Source organism: Centrocercus urophasianus, unplaced genomic scaffold, assembly GCF_019232065.1.
Source record: "Centrocercus urophasianus isolate 14NV4802_14NV808 unplaced genomic scaffold, USGS_Curo_1.0 seq_16, whole genome shotgun sequence".
Classification (NCBI taxonomy): Eukaryota; Metazoa; Chordata; class Aves; order Galliformes; family Phasianidae; genus Centrocercus; species Centrocercus urophasianus.
In genome coordinates, this window is record NW_024884711.1 from 39,985,574 (window position 1) to 40,011,421 (window position 25,848).

General features: G+C 37.7%; 1 protein-coding gene across 5 annotated transcripts in view; it reads right to left on the reverse strand.

The window, feature by feature from the left end:
* Nucleotides 1-25,848, reverse strand: part of RBM33 (RNA binding motif protein 33) — a 95,063-nt gene that overhangs the window by 38,588 nt on the left and 30,627 nt on the right. For 4 of the 5 annotated variants that reach the window (XM_042816462.1, XM_042816461.1, XM_042816464.1 and 1 more), the window contains exons 9-13: nucleotides 23,962-24,256; nucleotides 18,534-18,592; nucleotides 2,619-2,778; nucleotides 1,479-1,810; nucleotides 395-637 (exon numbers count right to left, since the gene is read on the reverse strand). In XM_042816462.1, the coding sequence (XP_042672396.1) occupies nucleotides 395-637; nucleotides 1,479-1,810; nucleotides 2,619-2,778; nucleotides 18,534-18,592; nucleotides 23,962-24,256 (1,089 nt within the window). The remainder of the gene's footprint in view (nucleotides 1-394; nucleotides 638-1,478; nucleotides 1,811-2,618; nucleotides 2,779-18,533; nucleotides 18,593-23,961; nucleotides 24,257-25,848) is intronic. The other variant, XM_042816463.1, reaches the window with a different exon arrangement.

Here is a 25,848-nt window from a genome sequence, read left to right on the forward strand (position 1 = left end):
CAGAACACTTATTTGCAGTGCTACTGAAAGGTCTTCAAACCAAAGCAAGTGTCAGAGAACTGGGCTCCCACACAGTCACAGACTATGTGCAGTTTTAAATATAACGCAAACTTATCCTCCAAAATCCTTTACTGACAGTTCTTGGAAAATCTTTATAATTTCTTAATGGAGCCAAATCAAGAAAACACTGGCTACTGAAATAAAAAAAGGTACAAGATAGACATGCTATTTGTGGAAGTAGGTTATAAAATGACCAAGGTAGAGAAGGGAGAAAAAAAAACAAAAAGGAAAAGAAAGGGGCAGAGCAGAAAAGGAATAAATGAGAATTAAAAACTACATGGTAAGTTTCATTGCCCATGCAGAACTATGTAAGATAACACTAAGTGGTACTTACATGCCTTGGCTTCATTGGACCCTGCCGCTGCTGACACTGCATTCTGTTGTTATTTGGCTGCTGCGGTGAGGCCTGTATGTGAGGCCTGAACTGTGGTTGGTTCATGGGCATCAAGGGCTGTGGTGGCCCTTGGAGATGATGATGGTGTTGTTGCTGCTGTTGCTGGTGATGATGCTGCTGCTGGTGATGGTGCTGCTGAGGCTGAGGCTGTGGCTGAGGCTGCAATGGAGGATGCAAGGGACCCTTCATATGAAGAAAAAGATTATTTGCTTTTAGTTTCAAAGTAATAACCTCTCAAAAAAGCAGCTCCAGCCTCCCAAGTCCACAAAACAACAAACTTGTGAGCAGCTATGGACCAAGCTAAATCAAAAATATACTGAGAGGAAAAGATGGATTAACAGAAGCTATGTAAAGAAGTTACATATTTACACAGTCAACAGCTTAAGTGGAAAAAGGCAAATGAAAAGCTTTCTGCTCTCCCCTTCCTTCTTCTTTAATTCCCCAAACTGTTCCTTCTCCAAACAAACATCACCAGACCTCAATATTTCCCTACATCAAAACACAAAGAAAACCCTCCAAATAAACATAGCCATGTGCATCACTATGCAAAACCCCAAAATATCAAGCAAGCAGCTCAGCTCCCTCTCGGGCAGCAGGAGGCTTAGCTCTTTGCTGAGCAACGGGGCTGAGCAGCAGAGGGCGCTCCGGGACTGGCACAGGGACAGCCCTCCCTACCTCTGCGGAGCTAAAGCAATATCAGGAGCTATACGATGCTGAACCAAACAACATTACAACTTCTCTGCTTCCAGCAGCGTTAAGCAAATCGTGGTGTTTTTTGTAACTTTACTGTAGAAACAGGGCTGGTGTGTAGACTGCTATCAGAAACAAGAGTGCTGGCAACTGAAGAAAAAAGGTAAATCACTTTTTCAGACAAAGTATGTAAATATGTAAATCTGCCTCATATCTGTTACCTCAAATAACTCAGTTTTAGCTGCATTACTCCTATACATCAACAAGAGTACAACACAGAACTAGGCCACCTGAAACACCTCTTTTAGGACCCCTCCATACTGCAAACCTGTACCTGCATGTTAGGCTGTGCATGTGCAGCAAGGAAGGGCTGTCCTGGGGCTTGTAGGAACTGTTGTCTCGGAGGAATGAAGGGCCGTGGATTTGCTGAACCTGGCTGGTTGAAGTGGAGAATTCCCACTGGACCTTGAGGCTGTATGTTTGGCCTTAGTGGTCTCTCTCTGGGAAATACAGGCTGCTGTCCTTGCTGGCTGAATGCTGGCCCAGGCTGGCTGAACGGCATCGGGCTCTGGGTAGGGACGGGGTGCGGACTGTTAAGAAGCGGGGGAGGCGGTGGCGGTGGGGGACTCCGCTGCTCAAACAAGTGATGGCTGGGAAATCTTGGATCTGTGGGAATCAGGAAAGAAATTAAATGACAAACCACCCTTGGGAAACAAGAGTGCTTTTGAACTGCAAACATTTCGTTTTGAAAAGTAACCTGAAATTGGTAAAAAAGCAAAAACGTGAGACTTCATAATTTTAAGGCCTAATTTCAAGGTCATGTTTCTCTGGCTTCAGCCACTTGTTTTTAAGAGGAATTGATGCTCAAAGCACCAGTACAACTGAAGACAAGAGGAATTAAGAATGTATTTTAGAAATGGATTACAGTGATTAGTGCTTAAAAGCACATAAGAACTTGTAGAACTTCTGCTGAGCAGATATTCAGCAACTTTTTACATCCTTCTGAGTACAGGAAAAATGTATATAACATATACGTTATATATAAATATTACACACAGGTGTTAATTTTAAATAGGTCTGTACATAATATATAGATATAACATACAGATGTTAAACATAAGTCTACATACACACAAACTACTATTTTGTTTGCTATGCTCTAACATTCCAGCTAATATTAACAGATTTCTATAGTGTACACATACTCCAGAGAGTATGGTGTTTAAAATATAACAAATTGCAACAATTTGCAGCAATTACTTTGATACTAATTTTATTTTATAGTTGGAGAAATACATAAATCAATGGTCAACAGAAAACAACATCAAAAGAGGAGAAAAGAGACCAGGTCATTGGAATTTTTGGCATGTACTAGGCAGGCTACATCAAATAGAGCCTTCAGGTTCTTCCTCAAACTGCACGTTTACTTCACAAGAAGTATATTTTGTACATTAATTGAAATGAAAAGGTTTACCTCCTAGGAAAAAAGGGTCTCTGTCCTGAGGAGGTGGAGGAGGGAGAGGTGGCGGTGGGGGAGGTGGGCCTCTCCACTGATCCTGCATTGGCAGCCGTGGGGCCTGGGAGAAGTTGGTAGGAACAGGTCCAGGTGCATGCTGCTGGAAGTCTGGAGGGACCTATTAAATGAGACAAAAATAAAGACTACCATTCAGAGAATTATCTTTTGCCTGCTATAACTTTTTCTCCTCTTAAAATCCAATTGATTTACGGAGTTACCTACTATCATCTCTTCAAATTGGCAGCCCTTACTGAGTCATCCCTTCACAATAGAAGAGATATTAGACCTCGGTACAGTACTTTGAAATGAATTCACAATGTTTTAATAATCACTAGCACCACAGGAACGCCACTTATTCTCAAGCTTATTGAAATCCATGCAATTATTGACCTTCTTTTCCATTAATCCAAAAAAACCTGAATGTCTACTTTATGAGACATTCCTGACATTTATCTTCTTAAACCATGCTATTCTGTGCCATCAATTTGGTACAATGTAAGCTACAGAAGTGAAGCAGCTTTACTTATAGTGGGGGAGGGGAGTTGTGGCATTTGAAAATTAAAGAAATCTTAAAAAAAAAAAAAAAAAAGTCTATATATAATGCATCTGAAGCATTATAAGAAAGGCTGAAAAATTATCTTTCCACCATTAAGTTATTTCTTTTAAATGTCATGTGAATCTATGTGGAGCAGAAAGCAGAACCTTAATCTAAAAGGAGAACTCTGCAGAAAGAACACTCAAGTCAGTAACACTATTACACTATTACCATTTTTTCTTTTACTTCAAAAGTTGACAAAGGACATTGACAGCCTCTGATAACAGAAAAGCTATGCCTCACATAAACCATTATAGTCACAAACACTTCCTTATTATGTATGAGTAAATCAAATAAGCAATGAACATAATATCTAAGCACGTTCTTGTTTTCCACTTAACACAATTTTGAAATTAGTGGTGGCATCTGCTCTATCTCCATCTGGTGTTCATCTAAAACCTTAAAACTTGCCATTGCTGAAGATAAGCCTTTCAGAACAGATCTCAGAGCACACACTCCCTGCTAAACTGAATTACAGTCATCAGCAAAGGTTTATTATTTATCCAACAGGCTGCCATAACCGAATATGTAGTCTCACCCTATTCTATTTGTACAGCAAAAATATTAGCATTTTGGTTCAAAAATTTCTTGCACAGCAAAACCAAGTATTTGCCCTGGCTACTGAAGTCTGTTCACCAAAGCAGCACAAAGCAAAGCTGCTTCTCACCACTCTGCAAGTAAGCTACAGCTGGGATTTACAAGGACCACAGATATATATGAGAGTATCATCGAGCATCAAACCAATATTAAATCTGTGGCCTTCTTGAAAACATCTAAGTGGGGATATCTGAAACACTAAGACCTCATTTGGAAGCGAGACTACATATTTTATGTCATTATACAGCCATCAGCTGTAAATACTTTATCACTCAGAGATTAAAGGTTCTATATCCTGCTGCCAGTGCTCCTAGTCAGCCAGTCTCCTGTGGGTATTTCATTTAGTGAAAAGACATCATTTTACACTCAAGCATGACAGTCTTTGTAACGTACATACTACTTAATGGTAGTTACCCACAGAAAACACCAAGACCTTTAAATTTCAAAGGCTGTCTGCAAGCTGTAGCACTTGGAGGAAGAGGGAAATATTTGGGATGGAGACATTTATTTGTACCATCAAAACCCATTCAGGTTTAGCTGAACCAGCCCATTCAACTCCAGCTGAACCCTCCCTCCAGTTGAAGAGAACAGCACTGGCTGCCTGCCGAACCTTAAGGATGCTGCCCCCTTGCTCCCAAATGCACCTGTATCATCACCGTGCACAGGAGCTACCAAAGGTCCTTTCAAACTAGGGTTAAAGGCAGTCCCTCATCTTGAAAGCCTTGGGGATAAAAGCATATTAAAGCACAGCTCTTTCAGTCACTGGGAATACACAGCGTTTCCACAAACCACACAGCCCAAGGGAGGCCACCAGCAAACAACTGGCAGTTAGTTGTTAGTTGCTGCATAATGCATACAGCCGCTCCAACAGAGGCAGGGGAGAAACCAGTTCACCAGGGCAGTTTTCACAACACTGGGTGGTTTTTATCTTGCTTCTTATTTACAGCACACAGTCCCATGAGTCACCTGGGGAGGGGAGAAAATTCAGGCAGGTAACCTGTTTTTCTCCTATTTTCTGAGTGCTTTACTTAAAAACTCTCAAGTCTTTAAACAATATTTCCAATTAGTTTTCTCCTAATCCTACTCGATCTTCAGACACATTCTGCCATCCTCATCACTATCACTGGGTCCCAATCCCAGCTGGGATCCAGCTTTCCAGCTCTGTACCACCAGCAGGTTTTCCTGTCTTATGTTATGATAGTCCATCAAGAGCCAACGCAGCCCCAGACTCTCCTGCCTGTGCACTTAGTGCAGGCCATTTACTCTCTTTTTCATGCTTGGGAAGGAGAAGAAAATGAGAGCACACTGGGAAAAAAGAGATTCTATATCTGTATTTTAAATAAACGCCTCCTCCCAGCAGCTTTCCCTCTTCTGACATCCTGCACCCTCATTATTATGATCGGATGCACCTCATCCCAAAGCAGCCCTAAATCACATCTGAATGGAAATTGCTGCTGAATTTCACACAGGTCTCAACATATATTTAGGCAAATACTTTATTTTTTGGAAAAAAATGGAGCAACCATATAACATATGAATTACAGTTTCTTGGACAAAACAGTATTTTCTACCGTTTCACCCTTAGAATGAAAGCACTTCAGTCTCAGAATGGAAGTCTTGGGACAGTTCCAAGCAAAACAATTCCAAATGAGGCAGATAACCAGCAGAATATATTAGCTTAAACCACAGAAGTCTGGTAATGCTATGCACACTGAGAGCAAATTTATATTTCCCACCATAAACAAGCTTTAAACATTTCTGAAATAAACTTCATTCACTTCTAAAACTTTAAGGTATTTTAGATCAGAAAATGTCACACTTAGAACAAAGAGGAGAGTATGGATAATTACAAAGTTACAGACACCACCAACCAGCAAGGTATTTTACTGCCACAAGCGTAAGCAATACTGGTACCAAGCATCCCACAGATGCAAGGGTGTCAACCACATTAGAAACAAATATATCCCCTCATCTACTTACATTGACTTTAAAAAGTTACCCAACTGCAGAAAAAAAGCAAATCCCATAAAGATGCACTGAAATTCACTCTGGTTTTGTTCACATTATACCTCAGAAAGTACATCCTACAGCACGCTTGGGTGAAAGCTCCGAAACAGTTCAACAAAATCAAATCACGAAGGAAATAATTTGAACTCTTCCTTATCAGCCTCTTCCTCACAGTTCAGGATGCTGGGTTTTTTTCCCCCCCACTCAATGATGTTAAACTCAGAAGCTAGCAAGTTTTTAATAATAGTATTCCTGAATCCTAAAGCCAACCCTCTTTCTCCACTTCACATTTAAAACAACATGAAAATCCTTTCCACATCCTGCAATGTGCAGGATTTGTCTCTGTCAGAAATCATTAGTGCTGAAGTGCTGTATGCGATTACTAAAGCAATGACCCTTCCCTGCCACAGCACTTCTCCACGCACAACGGAACTGAGGTGGTGGGTTTTTTGTGCTTTGTTTTCAATCAAGAAGTTTTGAGTGTGGGGAAGCCACAGAAGTATATGCCAGTGTATGTATAGCAAAGCAGCGTGCTATAAAAACAACAGAGTATCATTAAGCAATACCCACTTATTTGATCACCCGCAGATTTTAACATCTGTACGAGGCATTTTAAAGAACTAGTAAATTATGACTAATCACATTTCTTGGCTGATAACCAAAGGCCAATCACAGAAAGTTAATTGCAAAGTCATTTGCTATTTGCAGAAAAATGAATTATCAATATTTGCTTCTAAAAACAGAAATCAGTTCAATTTGCTTCCTTCTAACGTCAGTGAAAAATGTCTGACCTCCACTTCTTTTTTCTAAACCAGATTTTCTTTTAGTACCCCTAAAAAGAGAATTAAAATTCTGCCCATAAATCACTGTAATACAGTTGGGGAGAAATCTCTATTTTTAGATTTTATGTTGCTGGGATTTTTCTTCTGCTTCCAGCATTCAGGAAAGCTCCAACAGCGATGGAGTAATTTCACACACTACATGTGAAAGAAAGTTTCAATCAGAGTTATTGCTTCCAAGCACAAACATTAGAAAAAAAAAAAAAAAAAGGCAAAATATAGTGAATATTTTTCCAAGTTTTGAGGTACTCATCTGTTATTCTGAAATACCATCATATTTCTTTTTGCCAATTTCTAGGAATACACTCATACTACAACTTTATTTACGCCACATTCTGCCCTAAAAGTTGTACAAAGTGATGCAGCAGTTTTCTACTGATTAAGGTCTGAGGTTGCTTTTTTCCTTCTTAACAGCAGTCAAACTATAATTCTCAGAGAGGATTATTTTACCATTAGCACTAAACTCTACATTCAGCAAGTATTTGCTACAAATAATCCCTAAGTGACCGCTGGTATTTTGTAAAAAAGACCACGCAGTTATTTAACTTCAAAAATTAATGAAGAGCAGGTGCATAAGCCAGTTTTCATAATGGTCTATTTTTGATAAAGTAAGCATACTGTAACATAGATGCATAATAAATCTTTATATGCACAGTAGTTACCTCCATTTTTCATGGTTTTGCTATGCGGACAGTTTCAAATAACAAGCAACTATTCAATACACACTAAGCCTCCCTGTAAAAAAATCATTTTAACTATTACCACAAAAAAAAAAAAAAAAATCACTTTAACTACCACCTCACCATATGATACATTTTTGGAAACTACTTAATAAACACCATGCAGTTCAAAACCACCTATTTTCAAGTTAAATTGTTCAGCTGAAATGCAAGAGAGAACTGCAAATTCATACAGTCAGTCAAGGCTGTAAAATTTAACTTCCAGTCCCAAACTGGGGCCAACTGTGACACTGGGGGAAGGGACAAAATATTTATGTGCCTTCCCAGCAAGACCCCACAGGGCTGGCTCTGATTCATACGGACAGCGGTTCTGAAGATTGAGTTACCGAGCATCTGCATGAGAAAGGACCAGAAGAGCACAGACTGCAGCTTTTTGGGAGAGGCTTCCCTCTTTCTCATCATTATCAGATTAATTATTCAGTATTACTATTTTTGATGTAGCATCATTATTACCGATCTTTTAGTATTCATATTTACTTTCTGTGTAAGCCAAAAAAAAATGCATTAATGCTCAAGCAATGAAAGCAATGTACTGAACACGCAGATTTTTTCTTAAGCTACCAAAGTAATTTTGTGCCAGACTTCTCAATTCTTCAGGAATGCAAGTGCTGATTTCTACCATTTATTTTATCCTAGCAACATTTTGCAAATGCATAAAGTTGTATGCATTTTTTTGTGAATGCGAGAACTTAGAACTCAATGAAAGAATCACAGCTACGCTGGAAATGGGGTTCTGTGTGGATTTCTTAAGAGACACAATCACAGACATTCTAGAAATACTTCAAAGCACATAATCACACTGTGAAGTACTACTGACAGGTATTTTGTCTTAAATCTTCAGTTTTGTAAAGTTGATCCTGACAATAAAAAAAAGTCCATCCACACTTTCTCCCCATCGTGCTATGATTTACAATACTTCCAATTGACTTTTTATACAATTTTTCATGCACATTACACAATTTCTTCTTTTACTTTCATTATTCAATTAACTCGCATGTTATCAATCACTTTCGGAAAAAAAAAATGCAATGCAAACTTGTCTACAATTCATTAGAGCTGTGAATAGCTCATTGAACACGACTCTCACACTGAGGCAATCCTACCTTCTGAAAGAACACGAGATAAGGTTACTTTAATCCTTCCAAAGAACTGCACTATTTTGCTTTCCTTTTATCCCTTTAAATATCCTTCCTAGTTAAGAAATTAACATTCTCTCTCATACAATTCTTACACAAATTGTACTTTTACTTTTCTGCATCTCTTGTTAATTACATGATGTTATCTCTAATAATCTATTCATGAAGCACAGATAACTTTGGTTACCAATAAAAGGGAAAACTTAGCATAAATTGCTTAGCACAAAGTTAATCTTATAAAGCAAGGAATAAAGAGGATCTAAGAGCTATTATATGACTTATCAGCTTCTCTAAAAGGGTCACTCCACTTTTTTTTCCACGAGACTAATTAAATACCTTAACAATGTCATTGAAACTTCATGAATCTTTCAATAAATTACACCCTGCCTCTACAACATGTTTTCATTTATTAATCTCACTTAAAATGCAAAGAACTAAGAGAAGCCCATTGACAGTTAAGCAGGGCCACTCAGTTAATTCTTCTTATATGGTTTAAATGCAAAGAATAATGACCACTATAACCTATGACAATTAAAACTATAGCCATCTGTCACAAGATGTTAATCCTCTTATTTCAGCAGCTACCAGACTTTTTGAAAAGCCTTCCTAAAATGCCTACCTTCCAGTGCAAGGAACTGACTTTTCATCCTCTTGTGTAAGAAACCCCCCTCCATGCATCTTTAATATAGCTTAAAATTCTTCAAGTAGAAACGTACAGTATAATTATACAAACTGAGTTTTATACACACGAGTTTCAAAGTATTTTGACCTACAGAGCATAGTATACAGAAAATAAATGATTCAGTGAAATTTAAGAATGAAACAACTGCTAGTTCTTGTACATGGACAGCACAAATTCTAATGTCAAGGTAAACTCAGTTTGGAAAAGAACAGTTTGGTTACTTCTGTGAACCAACCCAAAATTAATTTTTAATACTAAAACGTGCCACATAACTTGAACAAGCTTCTCTTTGACACTGCACAGCTCCAGGAGATAACAAAGTCCACTGTGACACTGAAGTACAAGTGATCTTAAAACAGGATTTTCATATAAAATCTGTATGGAAAATCACAACGCTCAAGGCTCCAATATGGAATCCAACCATCATGGGAAACAAGTCCAAAGAAGGAGAGAAGACACGGATTGCTTGTTGTTTAGGCCAGCTCACAATCAAGAAACTAAAGGATATGGTCAACAAAGAAGCAGGATGGTTAACTCATTCTTCAGCATGCTGTGACCAACACAAACAGTTCAGGAGACTAAATTAAATTCCCTTATAAAGGGTAAATTCCTTTCCAGTTAAGTTTTGGTGCACCTCCCCTAACACATCAAGCACAGACTTGCTCATGTTGCAAATGAAGGCAAAAATGCTCTGAATTTCAGTGTGTTCTTATAAAGACACCACACAGTAGAAGAGCCCACAAAGAACAAATGGATAGGTCACTCAGTAGATAGGCTCCCGGACTCTCACCTATTCTACCACTAAGGTATGGAAGTCACAAAATGAAAATCACCTGGACAAGTGGTCCCACTCACTCATGAAAATGCTCCAAAATGAAATGCAGGCAATAGGAAAGATACCACTGACAGAATCCCAGCTTTGGCTTTAAATTCTAAACTAGTGACGTGCAGAAGAACCAAACTCCCTATCCATTCCTTTTGTATGGATGAAGAAAGAGTGTCTACAGCAAAGAGACACAGGTGCTACAAACAGTATGAAGTTGTAGCAGGCTGCACTGCTTGAGGGTAAAGAAAAATCAAAGCTCTAAGATCAGAGTACAAAGTTAAGTGATTTTTTTAAACTGATGTTTAAAAGTAACTCATTTGAGAGCTTCAGTTTCACTTTAGTTTGTAGCCCTCTCCAGGGGTCTGGTGTACAAGAACGTGCAACCACTCTTTACAGTCCTAACTTTCAAAAATAAAGTACAAAATAGAAACATCACAGAACATCATAAGGAAAAAAAAGAAGAGTGCAACAGACATTAGTGCCAGGATGATGAAAAAGGAAGATGGTTATAACTATTTCACCTTGAGACAATAAAAATCATTTTCCATATTTCTGAGCTGAAAGCTAGCTTATCTAATAGGAATAGATAAACATCAAGAAGCATGGTAGGCTTTGGAACTCTTCAGCTTTCACTACTATTGGCATAAAAAGCATATAAAATGAATAACTTATCCCAAGACGAAGGACTATCACATGGAAGTATTATTAGAGTTTACTGACCTGATGTATTTCGGTGACCTGCACGTCACTAATGATTAGAAGCAAAACTCAGGAGGCCAGTATTGCATTACATAATGGAGATCAAACTCAAAGTTTCTACACGACACTCCAAGCTTGACAATGCAGTTAAGAGTTAATTTCAACACAATGTGCGAATCTCAAAGATCTGACCTGGGCGGTGAAGCTTCCCCATCCCCTTTCAACTAAAAGGGCTCAGATCACCCTACACCAAAATAGAAAGAAACAAGACAGCTTTGTAGAAAAATACCATAATTTCAGCAAGCTTAGACTTTGATTTGTAACATTTCAGATCTGATTGTTTAGATGTTAAGCTACAACATCGCTTATCTATAATTCTGTATAGAAATTGCACTTTGGGGATATTCAACACATCTCTGATGTTGCAAACACTCTGATGAGAGGACTTTACACACCCAGGGCTATTCATGTGCTTGCAGGTTCTGCTCACATGTTGAAGATGAAGGCCTGAAAATGTTTTTTTTCTTGTGCATGGCACAGTCAACATGTATTACTCTTTTAAATTAACTCATTTTCCTACAATTAGTGGTACATCTTTGTACTATATCATTAACGAAGCATTTTTTCCTTTCATATGCTAAAGTAAATGGCAAGAACTGAAAGAAGGCAAAAAAAAAAAAAAAAATTTTACTGATAAGACTTCTTTTTTTAATTATAATGACAAATATACCAGTTTACCTCAAAAGGACACTTCTCAGCACAGTAAGCACTATACTATCATCTAGGACTATGTTTTAACAAACACATTTGAGCTCTACATTCAGTATTTAAGCACTAGATTAGTCTTACTGCATTGTAGTAACAAGTCAATTGTATGCTGTAATTAAATTTCTTTGTAAGAGAAATCTTGGCATCAGCAAAATAGTCTTTAACAGTGCCTAATTAATGGCTATGAAACTATGCCCTTAGTACGTGTTTGTGTGTGCTTCAATAACAAATTTTGCTTTGCTTATAATGCTTAACAAGTTCAAACTTCATTCATACAAATAAATCAGAACCAATGTATTTGTACGTATACAAATACGTACATGCAAATATCTGTGTAAGTCTAAACACAAATACAAAACAATTAAAATATTATTTATATAATTTTATATATAAATTAAAACTTATCAAGTGTTCAGGTGACTGAGCACTTTAAGACATTCAAAAGCCACCTGGACACGGTCCTGGACAAGCAGCTGAAGGTGCTCCTGCTGCAGGAGGGGGGTTGACAAGCCAACATCCAGATGCCTTCCAGCCTCAACTACTCTCTGATTCTCTACTTAGCAGATACCAAGGCTGAGACTGAACTGTAGAAAATCTACTGTCACGAATACAAAAAAAAAAAGTTTAATTCTGCAACTCAGATTTCCTTGGTAGTCCTACACTGCAATTAGTTAAATGACAAAAGCTATGAAAAATTAAGTGCACAAGTTTTCTGTTTGATTTTCATATCTAAAGAGAGTGTGCACACTGGAACTAGCATAACAAGTTAAAGGGTTACTGCATTTACAGACCATCTATTTCCCTCAAATTTAATAGCTGTTACCATCATGTTTAGCTGCTGCTGCTCCCCCTGCAGATGGGAATTCATTGATATGATTAAATTTGATGGTATGATAATGTATGGTAATCGTGATTAATCAGAAGCCCACCAGCAAATGGAGGATGTTGGGTATTATGTCACCTGCATTTTAAACTGCATTCCCTTTATGCCAGCCTGACAATATTTGACAGCTGGAGGGTTCTCATGCTGCATCTGCTTGCTACTACTTATAGATCTGATAAGAGAAAATGCTCATCATTCCTTCACTACCTTAAGTGCTGTAATTATAGAGGTTTGCAATCAAGTTGTGAAAACAGTAAGTGTTCAAAAGAAAAGCTTTTTGCTAGCTGCTAAACAGGCTCTGTCTCACATTTGCAAGGGCTATAAATCTGAAAGAAATGTAATTTGATGCAGCAGTCTCATTCAAACATGATTTGCATGAAATGCTGTATAAAGCACTATCCAAGAAATGTCAATCAACACCACCTGATACCATGTATCCTGTTAAATGAAAACAAAATGCTTTCTACACTACCTGTGATCTGCTCTTGCTACATAGTAATAGACTGAAAATTTCATTTACTGTTAGTCATTATATTAAAGCCATAGCTAAAGCAGAGTAGTTGTGAGAAAGTAGGAGAATCGCTTTCACAAGTGGCTTTTTATTTCCATTAACAGTTTTATCTCCAACATGCACAGTGTTGTAAACACATACTGGTTACTTACTGCAAATCATTACTTCCTAAATATCAGCTTAAAAGAACTGCCAGTACTGAGACGCACAACCACTTAAAAATTGTCCTCACCATGAACACCAGGCAACACACAGCAAGACTTTTGCAACAGTTGCTAAAACTCTTATGTAGGAGTAATAATCCATGACCAAATTAGAAATTTTGGAAAAACATTAGCTTCCTATATAAATTTTCCACAACAAACATGAAACACTACTGCAAGGAGTTTTGTTTCCAAAAGCACTGTAAATTTCTTCTTGCACAGACTGTAAGAGGCATTTATGCAAAGGTACACTCACAGCCCAAGGTCCATTGTGAAATCCATTACACTGACCAAGTTGGCTGAAACAGTGTTACAGGCAGATACGGTCAGCTCAAGAGCTATTTTACAAAATAAAAAAGTAGATCATATTCTAACATATCTCTTATAAATCAAATAACATTAATACTTTTTGGCTAAAGTTCTACAAGCAAATGGCAAAAATTAAGGACAGTAATCAATGACAGCAAAGCTGGGCACTGCATCTCTCACAAATTAAAAGGAAGAAGTGTTTTCTAAGCATCTGAATTTCAAACAACTTCAAAGCTGAAAATTTGCCAAACTGAAGGTTTCAGCAATGACTCAAAACAGCTAACCAATTCTCTGTTCCAGCAGCCATTTACAACAACGACATACTGGAGATGAAGTTGAATACTCCATGAAAATGTAAAAAACGTTTACTAAGGTTTCTGCAGTTTAACAAAAATATTCAGGTGTTCTGGGATGAGGACCATTTTGAAATAAAATTCAAAGGCAAATTCCAAGAGCAAATCACGTAAAAAAAAAAAAAACCCGCTTGGAAGTAAAAAGACTCATGATGTAGAATATTCACTAGAGCCCGAGGACAGCTGCTCTACTAAGGTCTTATTTTTATATTGAATAAGACGCAATTTATACACTGTATAATTCAACTTTTTTTTAAGATTTGAATTCAACAGTTACTTGAAAGGCATCTAGAGCACTAAAAGGTGTCCTATCAAAGGAGAAAGGCTTCTTGCACCTCAAAAGCCCTCGTGGCGTAAGTCAGCCAGGCAGAGAACAGCGCAGCTTCATTTTTTGCTTCATGTCACTTCAGACCATTCCTAGTTCCAGCTCTGAAACTCAGAAGGATCAAATTTAAAGGAATGGGTCTGAAGGGTGGTTATTTGCCCAGCTCTCACCACAGCTAGAGTGAGGAGGATAAGAACTGAATAAGCTGAATAAATTTTCATCCAACTTCCCTGAAAACTCTCCTTGCAAAAGGCACACAGCTCCCAGGCTCTGCTCTCTCTGCAGTGGTTTCAGATATCAAATGGCAACAAAGACAGAACTGAAACAGCCCAAACCTGAAGACACCATTCCTCTCTTCTGCCTAAAGCATTGTGAGGCAGGTTCTCCACAAGGTCCTCTTCACACCAAAAATCCTAAAGCAGCCTCAAATTTGGATGCCAGGGATCCTCACTGTGTCCACAGTATCCAACTGAAGAATTTTGTCAATGGAAACATTCTCCCTCGGTCACACTCTATCCCAAAATTGGCATAATGACACTTGGTCCATTTTTATATGTCCTTGAAAAACTGCACACAAATGACACGTGAAATTCCTTTTCGTGTTAAGTTAAATACAACTTAAATAAATATTTGAAGGAAAAGTCTTCAGGCATATCTAGCATTCCAATTTCTTGGAATATTTCAAACTAGAATGTGCTGGTGAAAGCACATAAGAGATGAAAAGAATTGCACCATCATCTCAGCTCCTGAAAACTGCCATTCATAAGCAAATTATTTTGTTAGTTTCATGCTAAGTAAGGATCTGGCCTCTATAACAGTCAGTTAGCAGCAACCCACATACAGAGTGCTCAGAAGCTCCTCCTCCATATCTTTTTTATTTTCTTTTTAATTTTTTTAAACTTTATTATATCTTGCTCTTCTTTACAGAAAACAGTAAATGAAGAAAAAATTATCCTAGATAAATAACTACCACCAGTCAGAAACCACAAGCGTTACACAAGAGGGATAACAAAGTCCCATAACTGGACTGAAACATCCATAAGAACTACTAACTTGGTCAGAAAAATGTGAAAAACTCAGGAGATCCATGCAACAGTTTATAAGTAAGACTTCCAGAGTTTTCTTTCCAACAGATCAGTCCCCAAACATTGTTACTTGAGAAACACTGACTGGGACAGAAAGTCAGAGAAAGGCATTTTACGGCTTTAAATAGAAGGCTTTAGATGATATTTAAAGCAACACCGCCAAAAGCACTCAGCTGAAGATGTTAGCTTAATCTCTTCTTTAAACAGCTTAAAGAAAACACTGTATTGGCACTTGCACAGTTCCAGGTTAACTCAAATACCTGGTGAAACACTGACATCAACTACAGCTGAAGTCTGAATTACTACTAAATACAGCCATCTGAAGAGAGCTGATTCATATGAGCACAGAAGCCTCTGCAGAACTCAAGTCTTTAACTTCCAAGTCAGCACAACTTTACCACATTTCTCAGCTACTCATATAATATCTCATATCCACCATTTATTCAGTCCTACTTAGTAAACTACAGCTCTTAAATTTTGTTAAGACTAAGTCACCTTGAATCATTATAGAGTAAGACATGGACAACTTCCTTATTTGAGTCAAGATTACTTTAAATGTTCAAATAAGTTCAAAACAACTGGATTAATTTCATCGTGTCATTTCCAGACTTCCTCTCTAAGCACAAGGAGTTAAGCTTTAAGTGAGAAATAATTCAACAATATGCTTTACCCTGAAATATTAAAATTTAGATTGAGGGCTGTCGGTGAATTTAATTTGTCCCACATCCAAGACAATTCAGTTCTGATCAACATTACCCAATTTAGTACTACATTATTTCTTAGTTTAGAACTGAAACCAATATGCTAACACGTTCATTACAACTTTGTTCATTCTTCAATTACATCTGTCTGCAAAAGGTTTTAAGAATTAACCATTACATGTTACAAGTCACTTCATTAGCCCTAAATTAGTAACACCTGATTTCCAATGGATTTATGACTTGCAATTGAGTAGCAGTTGCTCTGATTGAAGATGCTCTCACAAGTGGAGCACACAAGGGCTCTCTGGGAAGACTTCCCAAGTCTCCACCAGATGAGACAGGAACTCAGATGCTATCTTTCTTTCAGACAAGGCATCAGCACTTGTAGGTCCCTCCCCTACATTTTCACTTCTGCCACATTCAACCAAACAAAACATTCAGTTCAAAGTCATAGGGGAAAGAAGACCAAGAATATCTTTAACTCCAGAGTTTTTAGAAACAAAGCAACCAGCAGACTGTTTGACTACTATCTTAAAATCAGGTGATCCTAAAACAAGAGTCAATCCAAGTGATTGCATACCCAGAGACTCCTTTTATAATGAGAAAAAGCATGAATACACTGCAGCCTGGAACACTACTTTGATCTTTTTCAAATGGCTTGTCAGCAAAGTTGTCTAACCACTGCTATACTGCTAAGAGTCAACATCTCTACATAAACAAGTGAATTATAACAACACAGCAGCGTTTGACATGTAACAAAGCAAGGAAAGGTAGTTCTGCAAGATAAAACATCCAAGTCAAAGTAAATTTGTGCTCAGCTCAAGAACAAACGTACTACATTTAATAAAACAAACATCATTTGTACACAGTGACACTTAATTCCTAATCCTAACTGATCACCTATGCAAAATTCATAAAGGACTTCATAAGGGAAGAACATATACCCATTTTACAAACCACTGAGTCATGGAGAGATTAAGCACCTTTCTCATGGCCACAGAGCAGGTTACTAGCCGAAGGGGAAAAAAACACTCAAGGCAGTCAAATCACACTGGATTCTACAGTTAAAGCTTTCTTTCTCCTAATAAAAGCAAATTACATCGACTCCTTGCTAGTACAATGCTTACATAAAATGGCAGGAACTAGTCAGTATTTTCCTTCAGGCAAAAGGAACAACAGTCGTACTAAAAACGTTCACTGACTTCATTCCATTTAAAAAATGGGTGCACACAAGATTAGCGAGGCTGGAGTACTTGTCAACTTTCAAAAACAAAAGTAAACAGAATTAAAATCTAATTTCACAGTCAATTTAAAAAAAATTAATTTCCAATTTTTCTACACTGATGTAAACATACTTCAAAGACGTCAATTACAATGCCTTTACAGATATTCCTTGTCCTTTAATTTCTTTTTAATACTAAATTGTGTTTATTGACACAAGCAAGTTAATGTCAAAGGAAACCACAGGCAAGATACTTCTAAAATGTTAATAAGGTTTCTGCTTAATACTACAGCCTCTGAAGGGAACTTCCTCTTAAAACCACAGCATTTCTGAACAGAAAGCTACCTGCACTTAAAACGTTGACACTGAAACTATGTAATGGATAAAGCTGATGAAACTGCAGTTTTACTATATAAGTCTTATAGAGGAAATGTGATAATTTGAAAACTCAGCCACTCTACAAAGTATGGACAGCAGTTACTCACCTAGGTGTCTAAAAACACTCTGCATCAGAAGCAACCTAGTATGCACACAGCAATCAGAAGTCACAGCAGGTTTCCAAAATCTGCTGTTTTCAAATTCATCTGACCTCTGTGCAAGTAATTCACTGTGCAATACCACACCACAACCATTAACAAAGAACCATTTTTTGTGTGTGTTTAGGAAACAATGTATGTGTCGTTAGCTAAAAATGTCTAGGGAAATACTGTACTATATATTTATTTATTTATTCTTATCTTGATACTCTACAAACCACTTGAATTCAAACTTCACGACAACAGAACTGTGAAATATCAATTAAAAATGATCAAGAAGGGCGTTTTTCTTCATTCATAAAAAAAGTAAAAATGATCATCATGAAGTAGTTAGGTATCTTGTTAGGCATCTTGTTTGTTTTGGAAGGTAGAAACATGCAAAAACACAAGCCCATTCTCTTTTCCAATAAAATAATTTAAAGGCATTTAAATGTCTGAAGTAATGATAAAAATGCAATTTTTCTGATTTTTAAAATACAGAAATAATACTGCTTGTTAGGCTTTCAGATGTTTTTCAAACAGCCTTTTATTATATCAAATAAAGTAAGGATTCTATTCATACAGAAAGACTCAAGTAATAAAATAAAGCCCATATTCCTTAAGATAAGATGCATTCATGCCTCTCCCACTGGAGAGATTGGTTCAACAATTTTACAGTTAAACAGAATTAATTCTACTCTCAAAAATCCATTGACCTTAAGCTTTTAACAAACATTTTCAACTGCAGAGTGTATTGTCAATATTTACAAATCCTTAAAATTATATTTCACTAGAACAGCCTTTATTTGCTATATTAATATTTCTTTGCAAATGTATGCTTATCCATATCAAAGAAGAAGAAACAGCTGCTACTCACAGGAAATCTCTGGGGTCCTACAGCAGGTCTTGGCTGGGCTGGAACTGGCAGCAAGGGCACTGAAACAAGAAGCACCTTTTAACACCATTTGTTTCACCTAACAGTTGTTGCTGTTATTTCCAAAAGAAGTACCAATAAGAAGCCATGATTAAAATCTGCTACATTTACCCTCACATGTAACAGTTCCTACAATTAAATTCAAGCAACCATTCCCTCTCCTGCAACATGCAACAGGGCAATTAGGATTCTCCTAGTTCATTTACATAACTTAATTCTGCATTTTCCAGAATTAGATTGCTTCTTGTTTCAGGGAAGAAAAAAAACAGAGTAAGTATTCAGCCAAAGATGTCTCTCAGACAAAGCTGACACAGACTCTGAACAATAAATCCATGTTTCAAATAGAAGGACACATGATTAATTCACCTTCCCCACTTAATGCCCCTCGTTTCCTACGTATGTCTCAGTGTCACCACCTACTCCCACAGCAAATACAGGCATAAGAAAAATCTATCTGGCATAAATCACTGTTCATGGGAGGGTACAATGAGGCAGGCAGGCAGCAGCAATTAACAGTAAGCAAAAGCTACTTCATCTGGCTTTCCCACTGTAATGGTGAATGCAAGTAAAATCTGTCTGTGTAATCACAGAACTGGTGATATCTTTTGCTTCATAAAGAGACATCAAGAATTAAAAGAACCCTCTTCTTGAAAAGTAACTTCTCCAGAGATAGGATTTCAAGGAGACAAACACAGACCATGTAATACTGTTTCAATAAACTGATCCCCAAAAATATGACCCAAAACCACCACTCAAAATTATGGTATAACACAAAGTAACTACTGTGGGATCACTGTGGAGACTGAATTTTTGTTGGAATCTGTAGTACAAAGCATAATGATAGATTTTTCTCTTTTCATTGTAGGCTCTCCTTCCTACCTTCCTTTGAACTGTATCAATCATTAAAGTAAATACACATCAGTGCTAGACAAAAGACGTACTGAAGTTAATATAAAGCATCAAACAGTAGCTGATACAAAATATAAATATAAAGCAATCAAACAGTACAGAATGTACTTGCTCACTTACTAAAAACTATGAATAAGGTTATTTTCCCACACGGGGGGAAATACTGATGTTGACAACTTTATAAGACTGATCTAGCTGCATCCAGCAACACATTTAGCTAAAATGCCTCAAGAATTTTTCCTCAGTAATACAGGCACAGGAGCTAGTGCACCAGGACCTGTTTTCAGTGCATGTCAGCTCTGAAGGACTAGGTGCAAACTGTGCATCAGGTTCCAGGAGAGGATTAGTCCAATGGTTTCATCATGGCTTCTAATGAAGATCTGCCAATTTCATACAATCATCACCACCTGAAAAAACTGACAGCAAGCTCTTGACAGACCTAGAACTGAAATAGCTCAGGTCAGAGCAGCAGGAAAAAAAATAAAATCACATAAGGTAATAAATGCAAAGGATTGTCATCTGTACAGGCGACTCAGGTCTATTTTGGTATCCTGCCTCTGACAGGAGCATAAAGATACATCTGTTCCTTTAAACAAACAAAATTAATACCCCTGAAAGATTGTTCAAACTCACTGCCCTTCCAGCACCCAGTCACTTGCTAAAGCAGCAGAGAATTCTCAAACAAGGATTCATTTTCCCTACATTACATCTTGCACAGGTTTGAAAGTTACGTTTCAAACGCAGTATTACGTTGCTAGATGCTGTTTTGAGAGGAGTCATTTGTCTATGGCTGTCAATTTCAAGGCTTTATCTGTAAAGATGAAGAAGCCGTTCCCATACTGATAATTTATGAGAATAATAATGTAATTTTTCCCAAGACATAAAACAGTTTTCAAAAAGGTAAATGGCATGAAAATTCACAGAGCTGCCACAAGCTGCTCATTAATAGCTCCTATCAATTTTGGCAGCACTACAGTAGCTTTGAAATAGTTATTTGTGATATAAATATTAAGGAAAAAAAAAAATATTCAGTACTAAAATCACAGGCTATTTCACCGTACATCTACTTCTACCATGTGATCCTCTGGTATTTGTGAATTGATCATACTCAAATTTGGACACACACTCAGCCAGAAATTTCTTCTAATAAGTCAAAAATAATTTACAAAATAGGATACAGAAGAAAAAAATTATGACAAGCAATCAACAGCAAGACATGGGATTCAAATGCCACAAAAGATACAACTGAATGCTAACAAATAGTACTTGCAATAGACACTCACTTAAGGTTTTTGACAGACTGAGCCTTTCTTAATCGTTTATGAAGCTTCTAAGACCAAAAAACTACTAGAAATTTGTTTGAGAAAACTGGCTTGACACAAAGCAACTGCTGGTTGGTTTCCTTGTTTTCTGAACTGAGATTGAAGATTTGCTTCTGGAACAAAGAAATAAGCCAATAAGGGGATACTTCAGGAGTGCTTCAACTCACTCTGGCTAAAGCTGATGGCTACGAGAAATCTGAAATGCTGTTTTCTTCAAATAAAAGTGTCATGACAATTCACAGATCTTAGTTTACTTTAGAAAACACTGATATACTGAGCACATTTCAAGATGAAAAGCCAAAAATAATGTTGAGAAAGAATACTTCCATGGCTTGCGAGTAAGAACACATACCCTTGGTGTGACAATGTAAGTATATATTAATGACATAAAATTAGAGAAGCAAAAAAAAATGCCAGTCCATGTGAAGAAACAACAGCACACTTAAAACTAACAGAACCCAAGTGTACCTACCATGCACTTCCAGACATGGCATTTTGGCTTCCTGGCATCACACTTTAAACAACCAAACCCAAATAAAGTTTGCATTGACTGCACTCTCTGATAAGTAAAAAACCTCATGTTTGGAAACAGATTCAGTTGAGAATTGGCTGGATATCATCAAGAACATGAAATTAATCTCATCTCTTCCACAGTTCCTGTTACCTCAAAACGAATGCTGCTGCATGTCAAACATGCTTGTACTCTCAGCTACCAGTGCCTCTCTGCTGGGGCCTCAAGCTGGAGTACTAAAACTCTTGCTCGGTATTAAGAAGAAATTTAGAACAGTTATCCCTACACTGGAATTTCTATTTGCCATCTGCCTACAGTGATTGCTTAAAAATTCATCCTACTGTGCAAATTCCACTGAAGATTTTAGAATTGTGCTCATCTTCCCTAGAAAAGACATACGATGTCCCACATGTTTTCCTTCTATGTGCAAATGTACACTTTCATGCAACATAACTCCACTACTACGTGCTAAGACTGAGATGGCCACTGTTCTCAGCCGCTGCAGAAAGCTAACTGCTCACTAATAAAGAGATTGAAATCACTAGAATTTCTACAGTTACATTTAACAGTATGCTGCACATCTATCAGCAGCAACATTCAATAACCTTTAGTAAAATGGGTGGCACGAAGTGTTTTTTATGAACCAATTGCCATCAACACATAGCAATAACATAGCAAAGACCTTACTCGCTGACATGCAGGTGTTCTACCATTTGAAAAATCATTCTCTGGAGCTGCTCATTCAGAGAGGATGACTAACCTTACCAGTGAAGAAATGAACGTGCACACAAAGTCTGTAAGTTCTAAAAAGAACAGAATAAGGCCACGCTCAAGACAAAAGCAGACCCTAAGCATGCCCAAGGTGCCACAGACTGAGATAACTGCCATAACAATGACAGAAAAAACTCAGACAAAGGAGATAACATACACTAGTATACTTCTGACATCAGGCAAAAGTAAAAATCCCCAGTAACCATTACTTCCATCAGAAGGAAACCTGTTCAACACAGCTACACAAGATGTATGGACTGTTCCAGAAGGAGAACAGAGTGGCATCTAGAATTGTCTAAAATCTATTTTTGCTTCTCACAAAACAAGAATTGTTGCTTCGGAAATGTTAGTAAAATTCACAGAAGGCATACATCCAACACTCAAGGACTTCTCAAACTGCTCCCAGATAATCTGCCCTGATACCTAATTTCATAAGAACCAGATTTCATTGGAAAGGAAAAAATGAAATAATCTTAGTGGAGCAGCTACTGCACAGCCAACTGCAAGAAGTCTAACAGGTGTCTAACAGCTGGCAATATCCTACCATGCCAAATTCCTGCCTTCCATTGGACAAACAAATGAAGCAAAGGTAATACAGGCTTGGAGATCTGCTAATTTAAAGAAGAAAAAAAAAACAAACCAACAAAACCAGAAAACCTAAAGGTAGATACACCCACATTGACCTTTCGTTTGTTTTGTCTAGACTCAATCACAAATCAGCCTTTTCTTTATCCTCTTAAAGATAATGCTTTCCAAATAAGTAGCAATATTAACAGTTCTGCCTGCTGAGAGCTGTCCTAAACGGTGTACCCCGAAGAGCCTTTGTGTCAAGTGGCAGAAAAAGTGTGCTTCTAATACACTTCTACACTATCAATCAAATAATCATAAATGCAGCACTGAATGAAAATTGAACACATACACACTGTTATGTGAGGACTACAGCTGGTACCTTTCACAAAGCAATTATACAATTATACAATTATAGTTCAGAGACTACCTTCATGTAATTATTTTACAAAGACAGGTTGAGGGAGCTGAGCTTGTTCAGCCTGGAGAAGAGAAGGCTACAAGGAGACCTCACTGCAGCCTTCCAGTATTTAAAAGGGAATTGTAAAAAGGAGGAGAATCAACTTTTTACTTGGATAGACAGTGACAGGACAAAGGGGAATGGTTTTAAGCTCAAGGAGGGAAGGTTTAGATTGGAAGTCAGGGGGAAGTTCTTTATCAAGAGAGTGGTGAGGTGCTGGCACAGGCTGCCCAGAGAGGCTGTGTATGTTTTGCCTCTGAAGGTGTTCAAGACCAGGTTGGATGGGCCCTGGGCAGCCTGGTCTAGTGCCAGATCTGGAGGTTGGTGGCCCTGCCTAGGGCAAGGGGGTTGGAACTTGGTGATCCTTGGGGCCCCTTCCAACCCAAGTCATTCTATGATTCTATATATTCTCACTAAAATAGGTGGGTGGTCATTCTGTGAATCCTTGGCTGAACTTAGAATGATATAGGGAATTCTAAACTGCAGTATGTACCTGGTACTGAAGACCAACATCTGCTACTTTTAAAACACATTCTCTTTACAGTTTTATTGGTCTTTGAAGGCTTTGGAGAAGCAAAGGTGATAAAGAAGTGGAAATGGATTTACTAATCCCTGCTGGCCACAGTCCAACAGCAGACATACTACATCACTGTATTTTCTTTCTTCTGTACAATTTCCTTTTTCACACCACCTTGCTTAATGTTACAAAATATTTAAGGAAAAAAAAAAATCAGCCCGAAGCACATTTACATGAAGTGGTAAACAAATATGGTTGCATCCCCAGCAAAGAACAATGAGTTACATACTAATGATTGCGTTCAGAAAGCTCACCTTGTACAGGCGTCACTACTGTTCCCTTGAAATGGGGATTTATGTGTATGTTCTTCGGTTGCTGAGGTGTCACTGGCGGTGGAGTCATCATTATTCTAGGTGTTTCTATCTGAGGGGGCATATGTAGCCCTGGAGGAGGAGAAGAATGATGCTGATGCTGTAAAGGAAGCAGAGATTGTAACTGTTGCTGCTGCTGCTGTTGCTGCTGCTGCTGCTGCTGCTGTTGCTGCTGCTGGTGCTGGAACAGACTCCTAACAGGTTGCTGGTGTGTTGGAATTAACCTCTGTGAATGAGTCTAAAGTCAGACAAAAGAACAAAGTCAATAGGCTTTAAAGTTCACAAAACCTGACATAAACCAGCACAAAAATAAGACACCTCTGGAAAACACAACTAAGGCCAAATATGAATGGAAAAAACTTCTTTCCCATATCATCAAATCAAATGGATCAATTAGCACAGGAAAGCAAAGGAAGAGACATCAGCACAAAAAAGAAAACAGCAAAGAGCAAGAAAAAAAATTCACAAGAGAACAGCAGTGCTGCAGGGATGTACACACATTGAGAACATTGTAAGAACGCATTTATCTTCAAGGGGGTTTTTTGTTGTTGTTTTTCTGCTTTTCTTTAAATGGTGAAACTTCCTCATTTCATAGATTAAGGTTTGCATACATCACTGGAAGCTGCCATCAGCTGTGTTAGGACGTATGTGATGAGTTCCAGTAACAAAGCAAATCCACTAACTTTTGCCTAATGTATAAGAGCCTGAGAAGACAGAACTAACAGCTGGAAGAAAACTCAAAATAAATTAAACAGACTCCTGAGCTATCAGTGCAGTATATCTGTTCATACTGTTGGAAAGAAAAAATGTTCATCTGCTTCAAAGATGCCTTTCAAAACAAAAACAAGTCTCTTGCTGAGTATCTCAAACATGAATAGCCAATTTTCTTTCTTTTTTTTTTATTTTTCATTTTTTATTTTTTTTAAATAATAAAAACCAAGTTTCTCCTTCAGAGACACTCGTTCTTCTACTTCTGAACTCACTGATACTACAGGTCAGCTCTAAACCAGAGCTTTAAAATCACAGTGCAAGAAGAATCAAGCACACAACCCTTTAGTAATAAAGACATGTCACATCTGTTTCTTCCAGCAGTCACGAACGTCAAGCAAGGCAGCTACAAGGAACGCACAAGATATTATGACTAGCACAGAAATGTTTACAACATTGAAGATCAGAATAAGTAGCAAAGAGTGCAGCAGTACAGGAAAAAAAAATGATTCCATCTTCACAGTTTTAAAAATGCAAAATATTCCTCTGGCAGGGCTTTCAACCACCGAGCCATCCACCAACTCCTGCTACAGAACAATACCTACAGTTACTGCTGTTGGAAAAAATTCTCATTGTTTAATACAAATGACCTCATCCTGCAAAGGCATACACTGAGGTTGTTCTACAAGTCAGTTTCCAGTACACCATAACAGTTAGAAAAGCAAGCCTGGGATGCCCCTGGATCCTACACATTGCTTGTCTGGATGGAAAAAGTAACATCTTCTAGTTGTGATACAAAGTACAAGCAGAAAAATAACAGTAACAAAGATAAATTTCAATTAAAATCCTACGGAATTAATTTGTCTAGGTGGGATTCTTTTGTTTCAATTTGATTCCACAGTAGAATGGTGGAAATACAAATCAATTTTTATAAGCTGCAAAGTATGACAAAAAGAAAAAACAGTTCCACAAAAACCCTGAGTTACTTTATATTTATTTTTACTAAGCTACTACTTGTAACACGGACTGAACACATCCCCATACTGCACCTATCTCAGAGGAATTATCTTTCTCCTCCATGCTCAGTCAGGGTCTCTACTGCCTTGCCTGTTTGTATTTGAG